General features: G+C 45.6%; 1 protein-coding gene across 2 annotated transcripts in view; it reads right to left on the reverse strand.

Moving 5' to 3' along the window:
• The window catches only part of frmd4a (FERM domain containing 4A), a 721,373-nt gene that overhangs the window by 515,769 nt on the left and 193,744 nt on the right, over window positions 1-11,860 (reverse strand). The window contains exon 1 of one of the 2 annotated variants that reach the window (XM_043714188.1): window positions 9,697-10,286. The exons of the other annotated variant lie outside the window; for it this stretch is intronic. Coding sequence (XP_043570123.1) covers window positions 9,697-9,729 — 33 coding nt within the window. The 5' untranslated portion in view covers window positions 9,730-10,286. Of the gene's footprint in view, window positions 1-9,696; window positions 10,287-11,860 lie in introns of those variants that run through there. 2 annotated transcript variants of the gene reach the window in all.

The raw sequence follows: 11,860 nt of genomic DNA on the forward strand, positions 1-11,860 counted from the left end.
AGAGAGGGCTAAGAAGAGCCAGGAGGGGACATGAGAAGTTGTTGGTGGATAGGATCAAGGAAAACCCTAAGGTCTTCTATAGGTATATCAGGAATAAAAGAATGACCAGAGTAAGATTAGGGCCAATCAAAGATGGTAGTGGAAAGTTGTGTGTAGAATCTGAGAACATAGGGGAAGTGCTTAATGAATACTTTTCGTCAGTATTCACATTGGAAAAGGGAAATGTTATTGAGAATACGGAGATACGGGCTACAGGATTAGATGGGATTGAGGTTGACAAAGAGGAGGTTTTAGCAATTTGGAAGACCTGAAAATAGATAACACTCCGGGGCCAGATGGGATTTATCCTCGGATTCTCTGGGTAGCTAGGGAGGAGATTGCAGAACCTTTGGCTTTGATTTTTATGTCATCATTATCGACAGGAATAGTGCCAGAAGACTGGAGGATAGTAAAAATGTTGTTCTCATGTTTAAGGAGGGGAGTCAGGACAACCTGGTAATTATAGGCCAGTGAGCTTACTTCGGTTGTGGCTAAGGTGTTGGAAAAGGTTATAAGGTTATATTTATCATCATCTGGAAAGGAATAATTTGATTAGGGGTAGTCATCATGGTTTTGTGAAGAGTGGGTCATGCCTCATAAACCTTATTGAGTTCTTTGAGAAGGTGACCAAACAGATGGATGAGGGTAAGGCGGTTGATGTGGTGTATATGGATTTCAGTAAGGAGTTTGATAAGGTTCCCCATGGTAGGCTATTGCACAAAATAAGGAGTTGAAGGTGATTTAGTGTTTGGATCAAAAATTGGCGAGCTGAAAGAAGACAGAGGGTGGTGGTTGATGGGAAGTGTTCATCCTGGAGCTCAGTTACCAGTGAAGTGCCACAAGGATCTGTTTTGGGGCCACTGTTGTTTGTCATTTTTATAAATGATCTGGAGGTGGGTGTAGAAGGATGGGTTAGTAAATTTGCACATGGCACTAAGGTAGGCAGAGTTGTGGATAGTGCTGAAGGATATTGTGGGTTACAGACGGTAAGATGCAGAGCTGGGCTGAGAGGTGGCAAATGGAGTTTAATGAGGAAAAACGTGAGGTAAAGTGTGAGATAGTTCACTTCGGAAGAAGTAACAGGAATGCAGAGTACTGGGCTAATGGTAAAATTCTTGGCAGTGTAGATGAACAGAGAGATCTTGGTATCCAGGTGTATAAATCCCTGAAAGTTGCCACCCAGGTTGATAGGGTTGTTAAAACCCCAAATAGTTCACTAATGCTTTATCCCCACAAGGAAATCTGCTGTCCTTCCCTGGTCTGGCCAGCATGAAAATCCAGTCCCACATTAACGTGGGTGGTACTTAACTGTCCTCTGGGTAATTAGGGGTGGGCAATAAACGCTGGCCTGGCCAGTGATGGGCATATCCCATGAATTGATCAAAAATATCAGGAGCCAATGGAGTGATTTGTCGGGTGAAGGTCTAAGCAGTCTCACGTGGAGCTCTTGTTGAACATCTACAAGCAAAGACCAAGGAGGTATCCACACAAACTAATACCATCAGGAGGTGGGGGCAAAAACGAAACAGAAGAGAAAACAGCCACGTTCAAGAAAAATCTTTTGTAATCATGTGTAGAATCGATTCCAGTTGGTTTGGGTCCATAAAAAAACAGCAGATTTTTAAAAGATTGCTGTAGGAGGAATATAATTAGAATAATTTTACAATTCTCACTGTGAACCAAACCGGTCAGTGGAAATGCAGTATCGATAACTTTACAGAAACTTATTTTATGCAGCCACAGAGGTTATTTATCATTTTCTCCGCTGCTTGGAGTTGAGTCTCTCATACATATTCATAAAACAATTATGCTAGTGCTTGAATATAAAAGCATTAAATACTCATAAAGAGTTTAGCCTGAGTCTATCACACACTGTACTGTCATAACAATCTCTCTGTTCTTCAAGATCAATTTTATGCTGTCAGCAGTCAATGTAATCTACAACTCAGATTTATTTCCTTCTAAAAATTAACATTTCGACGTTGATGTTAAGATTAAAGGATGGCTCACTGGACTTCTCCACCTTGTCACTAAGAAATTCCAACCAGAGGGATGTTCCTTGGGTTTCTAACTGAACTGACTGCTCTCATCAAAGGCAAAGGGAGCTAGAGCGACCTGGGGGCCAAACCAAGGCTCAGTTGGTGGCGTGCTCATCTCGGAGGCAGGGGGTTTGGAGATCAAACTGCAGTCCAGCCAGTGCTCACTGTTCAATACTAAAGGCACTGCTGAAGGAGAGCTGCCTTCATTCAACTCAGGTCCCGTAAGCAATCCCATTGTACTGAGGAAGAGCAAAGAATACCACAGCCACCCCTCAATCAGTTCCACTCTGCACAAATTAACTGCTCACATTTCCTGCATTACGTTGGTGATATCGGCTCAGTGCCTGGAAAGTTCTGTGCATTGCCCTGAGGTAATGGGAACCGTCATATAAATGCAAAATCTTTGTTGTATAGCAACTCCAGGTTGGGAAGAACCTGAGTAACATTTTGGAGTTTGATCACCATCTGGTGGCCCATGTTGGTAGCGCACAGTGAAGCTAATGCATGGAGACACTCTCCTGGAGCCATTGAATTGCCACATTGTGGACAGAGGCCATTCAGCCCATACTGCCCCTGCTCCTCCAAAGAGCATCCCACCATACCTAACCCCCACCATTCTATCCCTGTAACCCCACATTTTCCAAGGCTAACCTACTCTGGATACTATTGGCAATTTCCCATGACCAATCTACCTAACTTTGAACTGTGGGAGGAAACTGGAGCACCCGGAGGGAGAATGTGCAAACTCCACATAGACAGTCCCCGAGGCTGGAATCGAACCCAGGTCCCTGGTGCTGTGAGGCAGCAGTGCTAACCACTGAGACACCGTGCCGCTAATCAAGCTAATATCCCTACATTAAGCTTGGGCGAGAATGGAGACTGAGTGAAACTCAGAAAGCAGGAGGAACAAACCATTCACATCATCTGGAGAAAGGCAGTGAGGTTGATACCAGATTGGAAACAATACAAACTGCATCATACATCTAAAATATCGCACTAACCATTGTTCTCTTGTGTAACATTTTTAAATCATCTCCCATCACTAAACTTCTGACATTGATTTAAAGTTGGGGATACACATCAGCTAACGTTCCTCTGCTGTAATTCTAAATGACATTGGCATGTTACAACATTTTGTGGTTTAACCCAAACTTATTAGATACATTGACACCAGTTGTCACTCATTTCTGTCATTTTTAATACTGAGAGGTTGTATTTACACAAAGCCGTTAGCCTGAAGGTGTTAAATGCAACACGTAGAAGGATTCATTAATCAGAAAAACATGTTGTTTTATTTACACTAAGTTTGGTCCATTTTTTGGTTTTGTCAGGTCAGGGACTCTCAGTAACGAAGAGGATATGTCCGGTTAGAATCAGGAGCTGTGACCCTTAAACCTGCTCTCTTATCAATAAAGATCATGGTTGGTCTGTTTGTGTTTCCAACCCCTAACCTCATCGCCACACTCCCTCCCACACCCCCTCCTCCATCCATTGCTACCTCAAAAATATTCCATGACTGTCTCCAATGCCTTCTGAGGCAGAACCCTCTGAGGATAAACACACAGTCCACTTCTCCAGAGAACAGCCCACCCATACCTAGCCCCCACCACCATAGCCCTGTAACCCCATATTTCCCATGGCTAACCCAGCCAGCCTTGCACATCCCTGGACGCTAACGGCAATTTAGCATGGCCAATCCACACTGACCTGCACATCTTTGCTCTGTGGGAGGAAAGCCAAGCAGACACGGGGAGAATGTGCAAACTCCACACAGACAGTCACCTGAAGGACAAAGTCAGTTCCCAGGCATGGGGTAAAGTAGTTCCTAACAGACCAGTGGGGAACACACTGCATTAGGTCAGGGTCAATTTCCCCACATCACAAGGATTCAACTCGAAGCAATGTAACAGCTGCAGGAGCCGACTGGGAGTGCTCCAGGCTGCGGGAGGGGAGCATCCTTGCTGTGGAGGCTGCTGGGAAGGCAGAGACTCAGGGAACAAGGTCATGGGGTCAAAAACAGAAGTGGCTGGAAAAGCTCAACAGGTCTGGCAGCACCTGTGAAGAGAAATCAGAGTTAACGTTTCGGGTCCAGTGACCCTTCCTCAGAACAGGAGCACAGAGATGTTCTAATGTGGGAATGCCATGATAAGGAAGGGGCTGGGGGAATGGAGTATAGTGTCCACAGCTGGAATGTGTAGGGATGTGGAATGACAGGCTATGGGCACACTGGACAAGACAGGAAGGAGCCAGGGTGTACAGATGGAGGATGGGGACCTGATCTGAACGGTGATTTGGAGTGGAGTGTTCCATGTCCTCTGTGGCAGCAGGGAGTGAGGGTCAGGGAGCAGTAGGAAGTGAGCGATTGGTGGGAGCGAAGGGTGGTAGGGAGTGAGGGGTCATAGGGAGTGAGGGTTATAGGAATCGAGGGGTCATAGGGAGGGAAGGTCATAGGGTATGAGGGTCGGAGGGAGTGAGGGTCATACAGACCAAGTGGGTCGTAGGGAGTAAGGGTCATAGGGAGCGAGGAGTCGTAGGGCATGAGGGTCATAGGGCATAGGAAGCAAGGGATCAAAGGGCGTGAGAGTCATAGGGAGTGAGGGTCGTAGGGAGTGAGGGTCGTAGGGAACAAGTGGTCATAGAGATCAAGGGATTGTAGAGAATGAGGGTCATAAGGAGCAAGGGGGTCATATGAACTGAGGGATCATGGGGTGGAAGGGGTCATAGGGAGTGATGAGAACAATGGCAAAGGCTGTGTAGAAATAGTGAGGAAGGGTTGTAGGGAGCGAGGGGTCATAGGTAGTGAGGGGTCGTAGGGAGTGAGGGTCAGAGGGAGAGAAGGGTCGTAGGGAGTGAGGCGTCGTATGGAACGAGACGTCGTATGGAACGAGGGGTCGTAGAGAGTGAGGGGTCATAGGGATTCTGGGTTACAGGGAGTGAGGGGTCATAGGGAGTGAGGGGCTGTAGGGAATGAGGGGTCATATGGACTAAGGTGTCATAGGGAGTGAAGGGTCATCGGATTGAGGGATCATAGGGAGTGAGGGGTTGTAGGGATTGAGGGGTTTTAGGGAGTGAGGGGTCATACCGACCGAGGGTTCGTTGGGTGGAAGGAGTTGTAGGTAGTGAAGGGTCATAGGGATTGGGGCTGCAGGGAGTGAGGGTCAGAGGGAGTGAGGGGTTGTAGGGATTGAGGGGTCGTAGAGAGTGAGGGGTCATAGGGAGTGATGGGAACAATGAGGGCTGCTCCTAAACTTGTGTAGATTTAGTAAGGAACGAGGATCTGCGTGACTGGGAATAAGATTGCTGAGTTTTGGAAGGAGTGAGTTGCATCTGGAGGGAGCTGAGCTCTGATAATAATTTGGAGGAGATTGGGATGTGAAGGAGGATCCATGTTAAAACAGGGAATGTGGCTGAATTCCTTATCGGAATGGGGTGGTAGGATCTTCCTACTGTCTTGCTCAGCCTGGACCCACACAGCTCCTGTTTCTGACTGTACAGAAAAGATTTCCACTGTCTCCAGCATCAGCTGGTTACGCACAGAGTTCAATCCTGAAGGTGAGGGCTGGGTTCAGGGGCAGAGGGTCTGAGCTCCCGCAGATAACTAACATCCGAGTGAAACAGTGAGGACTCAGGTAATACAAATGATAAGAGTCAACATTTCACCAGCCTGGACCACGACAAACAGATTCTATCAATAAGCACATCGACCTGGACCCAATATACCGGCCACTGCAGCGGACAGCTGGAACAGACAACCGGAAGCGGCAGATTCAAACCACTATAAATGCCGGAGGAAAGATCACAGAAGCGCTTCACAGGAGGCTCCCAAGCACTGAGGATGTCACCTAGACAGGGGACGAAACGTCTGCAACACAAATTCCCAGCTCGGCGAACAGAACCACAATAACGAGCACCCGAGCTACAAATCTTCTCCCAAACTTTGAGCTGAATTTAATACATTACCAGCTGACGTCTGAGAATGAGTCAGAAGACAGCTGTTTAATACCAGGAGTGTTTCAATGTAACCGCACTTACAGTAAGATTATCCAATGTGTTAAACTATTAATATAGAAGACTGCAAAATTAATGCATGTGAGCTATACACAGCTGATTAATCTTGTAGCATCGTAGCAGGCAGCCTGGACCATCAGTGTTTCGAGGTAACTTCATGAAGGGAGAGAAAACAGTGGAAGTAATCTCGAAGATAAAGGTCAGATTGTCAGCTAACCAGTGGGTAACACCCCCCCCCCCCCTCAGATAGCACACTGCCAAATTCAGGGCACTGCACGAGGTACCAGTTAAACTCTTGCGTTGCTTCGCTCCAATGTGACACACTAAGAATTTCAAAGTCTCAGATCATAAAAGGAACTGATGAGGTTATTAGAGAGCAACACTTTCTTCTGGGGCAAGGTTTGGGGGCAGTCCTCGAAAAGCAGACAGACGTTAAGATTAAAGTCAGGCTGCTCCAGGGGTATATCAGAAAGCTGGAATTACAATACGAAAATTGAAGCAGACCGCTAAGTGAGCATGAGGATATTGAGTGAACAAAGACGGGTGAATGTAGTGAAAGATGTTGTGTATATTGCCTCAGAGTCAGTCTGCCTTTAAGAGATGTGCTCATGATATCGTCACTGCATCACAACATGTGATCAGAGGGTATAAAGCTCTCAGACTCCATCTTCTTACCTTTGACCACATGAAGCATGGCGTTCGACTCGAAGCCTGCTCCTCTGTTAATCTAATAGGTTAAGATTAGCCCAGACACTTAAGTGCCTCAGGAATATAATCTGGATCAATAACAGTTAACTGGATACAGTAGGGACTGCAGAGGCCAAAGGTCAGAGTCAGTAGATGTGAAGCTGGAAAAGCACAGCAGGTCAGACAGTATCCGAGGATCAGGAAAGGCAATGTTTTGGGCCGAAACCCTTCATCAAGACAAAAGGTTTTGGCCTGTAACTTTGACTTCCTGTCCCTTGGATAATAGTTAGCTGCAGTGTCTGTTGGATTCTTCAATGCCACGATTCCGTGCCTAGTTTCAGACATTACAGGAGATAACATAGGCATTGCCGCAGGAGGTAAAACACTCTTTTAAGCGCAAGCCCACGCCAGGCACAGATCAGTGATATAACTGAGGGGCTGAATGGCCTCCTGTTCCTGTGTTCCTAAAGGCTATGGATGGTCATGGCAATAGGATGCTAATTTTTTATGATAGCTGCTGTGTCAGAAATGGACTAGTTTCCCTCAAACAATTTCAATCCAGATTTTCCAAAACAACTACTTTCGTACAGAGAGGAAGTGATGGACTGAAATGACCCAGCCTCACTGCTGTCGGATAAGAAGATTTTACAAGGAGGTAGGTCTCAGGAAATTATTGAGTTGTTCACTTACAAAGCAATTTATCATTTTCTTACAGTAAAAGACATCATTAAAAGGAAGTTTACAACTCCACCCCTTGATAGAATTCAAAATAAATCTGTGGAAACACCAGCCTTGTTGGAATTACATTACAAACTGCACAGAGCTCATTCCAGTTTTACAGAAGTGCTCAACTACTAGCAACGTTTATCTTGAGAAATGGAGCCCCCAATCAGCAAAGAGTTCCTTTCAACTTAGTCTTAAGCACATAGCTAAGGGAGCTTCTTTTATAGTGCATTTAATCTCTGTCCAGTTTTATTGCCCAATTAAAAGCTGGCTTGGGGTCACCAGCACTATTTCAATGAGGTTATATTGCCAGATTTTCACAAAGTGCAGAGGTTCTGAAAATCAGAAAATCAGTTTATTGCTCAATCCGAGAACAGATCATGGTTTTATAATTGCTACTTTGGTGTGTGAATTAACCACAGTTAATTCCTGACATTGTGCCCAAGCACCTTCCCACAGTAGGCTGTTTAAACCTGTTCCTATAACCTGCACAATTCACTGCTGTAGCTGTCTGCTGTGGAACAGTAACTGTGCAGTAACAATCCTCATGAAAGGAAGTCACCAGGTACCCCACACGGAACATTAATCATTCGAAAATCTGCTGTCAAAACTCTTCACTGGGTTATTCTTCACATAAACAAGAGTGTGCCTCCAGTCCATCTGCATATTGTTTTAAAACACTGAAAACCCAAACCAGAATTCACACCTGGTAAAACATGGCTGCTCCTCCAGCTGATGGAATTCAGTGCAGTATCTCCCAGCATCACCACAGGGAACTTGTGTATGTGCACCACAGATAGATGATTCACTTAGTATGTATCTCTGAGTGTATGTGTGTGAGGGTGTGTCTATGTGAGTGTCTGTGCATCTATGTATGTATCTGTGTGTGTTTACTACGTGTGTATGTACATGAGTGCACATGTGTAAGTGTGTGTTGGTTTGTGTGTATATGTATGTGTCTGTGTGGGGTGCATGTCAGAGTTTGTCCAGGTGTGTGTGTGTCTCTCTGAGTCTGTGTATGTGTGGTGTGTGGGTGTGAGTGGGCCTGTACGTGTGTCTCTGTGAGTCTGTGTATGTGCGGTGTGTGGGTGTGTGTGGGCCTGTACGTGTGTCTCTGTGAGTCTATGTATGTGTGGTGTGTGGGTGTGTGTGGGCCTGTACGTGTGTCTCTGTGAGTCTATGTATGTGTGGTGTGTGGGTGTGTGTGGGCCTGTACGTGCGTCTTTGTGGGTCTGTGTGTGGGGATATCTGTCTGTGGGTGTTAGGTGTCTGTGTGTGTGGGATAGTGTTTGCATGTGTGTTTGTGTAAGTGTGTGTTCTATGTGTACTTGTACATACATATATCTGTGTGTGTGCTTTAATCTGAGTGTCTTTGCCAAGTAACAATTTTTCCAAACACCATTCCTAAATCAATGAGCCTTCCGTGTTCTGCACGGAAGACTCCAACAGTTCATTCCCGAGGGATTGTGATTGAATAAAACCACTACTTTAAAAAAAATCTAAGAGCATGCTAGCAATCTAACAGAAATCAAATCTTTAAGCAACAATTTTCAGGACACTGAGCAATGACTGTCTGCTACCTTTCGACTGTTGGACAGAAAGATGTGGACAGAAAGAGAATTGCTGCTGTCCTCTCTGCCTCAGCCTCCAGTTTTTTACAATTATTCCTGCTAACAGAATACTTTCCAATAAAACAGATTGCTCTGTAGCACTCGGATGCTCTGCCTCTTTTCTGAAAGGACAGTACAGAAGGCTATTTGTGGGCAATATTGTCGATGAATCCCTTTAATGTCCCTGTTTCCCTCCCCCCCAGCTCTCCCTGTGGCTCGGTTCCTTGTAACCAGGAGAAATGGGGCTGGCTGGAGAGTTTCCCATTTGATCAGTGACAGACATCGCTACCAGTCTATTCACTGCTGAAAAGAAAAGCAAGTTTAAACATGGCTGGTGCTCGCTTAGAAATCCTCTCCCTTTACCCACTCAAAGAGCGACAATATTCTCTCCACACACTCTTTAGACAATAATGTTCGGCAAAAACACGACACTGCCACAGACAAGAGAAATGGAGAGAGAGAGAGAGAGAGAGCGAGACAGTGCACAGTCTCTGGGAAAACAAAAGCTGAAACAGTACTCCCAGGGCTAACACAGCCTGCTCCTCTCCCCTCAGGGCTCCGTTCATTTTTAATAAGAAAGATTTGCTTACCTTGGTACGCATCGGAGAGAGAAGTCCTTCCATTTCTGTGTTAGATTCATAACATTGCCCTCTGCCTGGGTCTCTGCCTAATGCTTTCAGGCATCCCACGTTAAAAAAGGCCACGCGAGCTGCAGTGTGATCTTCTCCATAACAACCTGCCCAAGTTGGACCAGCAGCAGTGCACACACACACACACACACAGAGCTAGTTCCTACCGGAGTCTCTCTCTCTCTCTCTCTCTGTTCCTCTGTGGAAAATGCCTAGAGCCAGGTTCACTCCAAGCTTCAGTGACAAATGCTGCCTCTCTCAGGCACTGTATCCAGCACAGGGGCAAGTGTTCTCATCCACACCGCTGCTAACGGGTCATGGGGGAGGGGAGGGGGGTGAAGACTGAAAAGTGCTTACTTTGCACCTTTGATTACATTGATGATGGAAGGGTTTTTACAAGCTCTGGCAGTTTTATCCCCACCTCATGTCACTCACAGGGTTCACACACATGTTTCCCAGACACTCAGATCTATTACAAAGCACACATCATGTGCTCTCACTTGTGTTCTTTGGATAACACACTCAGCCAGTGCCCCTCGATGCTGTTTCCCCTTCACCTCCTGCCCAGGCAGAAACACATCCCTCTACTTGTAGCAGCTAAAACCCGCCTTCTTCGTACTGTCACTGAAAGAGGAGCCCTGTCACACCAGGACGATCTCCATTTACTGAACACAATGAAACAACTCGACACACAAGAAGTCATCTGCGCTTTATCAGACAAAACCTGACACTGAGCCTCTAAAGGACAGATCAAAGACAGGTGGCCAAAACTCAAAGACAGCTTGGGAGACAGACTTGCATTTGTATAGCACCTTCCATCACCACCAGACATTCTGGAGCATATCACAGCATTCCAGTGTAGGAAACTTGTGCCCAGCAAACTCCCGTGACCTGCAGCATGTTAATGACCCAGATCATCTCATGGATGTGGATTCAAGGCCCCGACAGCAGAGGTAAGGGGGTAAGGAAGTTATTAAGGGAGGAAGGAGAAATAGAGAGATGTCCAGGATCAGCAAGAGAATTCCAGAGCTTAGAATCCAGGCAGCTGACAGCACACTTGTTAATGAAATACAGGATGTGCAAACATCAAAATTTGTACCCACACAATCAATCCAGAACATTGCATTCCCTGCCAGAACATCTCGCAGTTGGTTAGTGAAGATGCAGAGCACAAGTTAATCTTTATTCAGTTGTAGATTTATTCAGAAAGTGAGACAATACAAATATATGACTTCTGACCAGACAAACCACCACCGGTCTTCATATGTACAAAATGAATGCCCCTCCTCACTCATTGAAGCCCACAATCTGTGGACACCAAACCTTAATTTATACAATTAACTTTTTTTCTGTTTTAAATCATATTCACAAACAATATTGTGAAACAAATCAATGAGGGAAACAGTGATTTTTCCACATTCCCTACAGAATAGTTCACTACAAAATGCCCTTTTCTGGAATCATCAACAATCCTTTAGAATTCCTTTTCAGGAGACAATCAGAATCATTAATAACTTGCATCAGTCCATTTGATCTCGGAGTTCTTTTTTTTCTAACATTAATTTTCCAAAAGCAATGTCAATCTTTAATCCACTCTCACCCACGATATTTTTTGGGAAGTCATAAAGATGTACAGCATGCAAACAGACCCTTCAGTCCAACCCGTCCCAACCCAATCTAGTCCCACCTGTCAGCACCTGGCCCATATCCCTCCAAATCCTTCCTATTCATATACCCATCCAGAAGCCTTTTAAATGTTGCTATTGTATCAGCCTTCACCACTTCCTCTGGCAGCTCATTCCATACACGTACCACCCTCTGAGTGAAAAAGTTGCCCCTTAGGTCTCTTTTATATCTTTCCCCTCTCACCTTAAACCTATGCCCTCTAGTTCGGGGCTTCCCACCCCAGGGAAAAGACTTTGCCTATTTACCCTATCCAAGCCCCTCATGATTTTAGAAACCTCTATAAGGTCACCTCTCAGCCTCCGACGCTCCAGGGAAAGCAGTCCCAACCTATTCAGCCTCTCCCTGTAGCTCAGATCCTCCAACCCTGGCAACATCCTTGTAAATCTTTTCTGAACTCTTTCAAGTTTCACAACATCTTTCTGATAGGAAGGAGACCAGA

The sequence above is a fragment of the Chiloscyllium plagiosum genome, chromosome 23, assembly GCF_004010195.1.
Source record: "Chiloscyllium plagiosum isolate BGI_BamShark_2017 chromosome 23, ASM401019v2, whole genome shotgun sequence".
Classification (NCBI taxonomy): Eukaryota; Metazoa; Chordata; class Chondrichthyes; order Orectolobiformes; family Hemiscylliidae; genus Chiloscyllium; species Chiloscyllium plagiosum.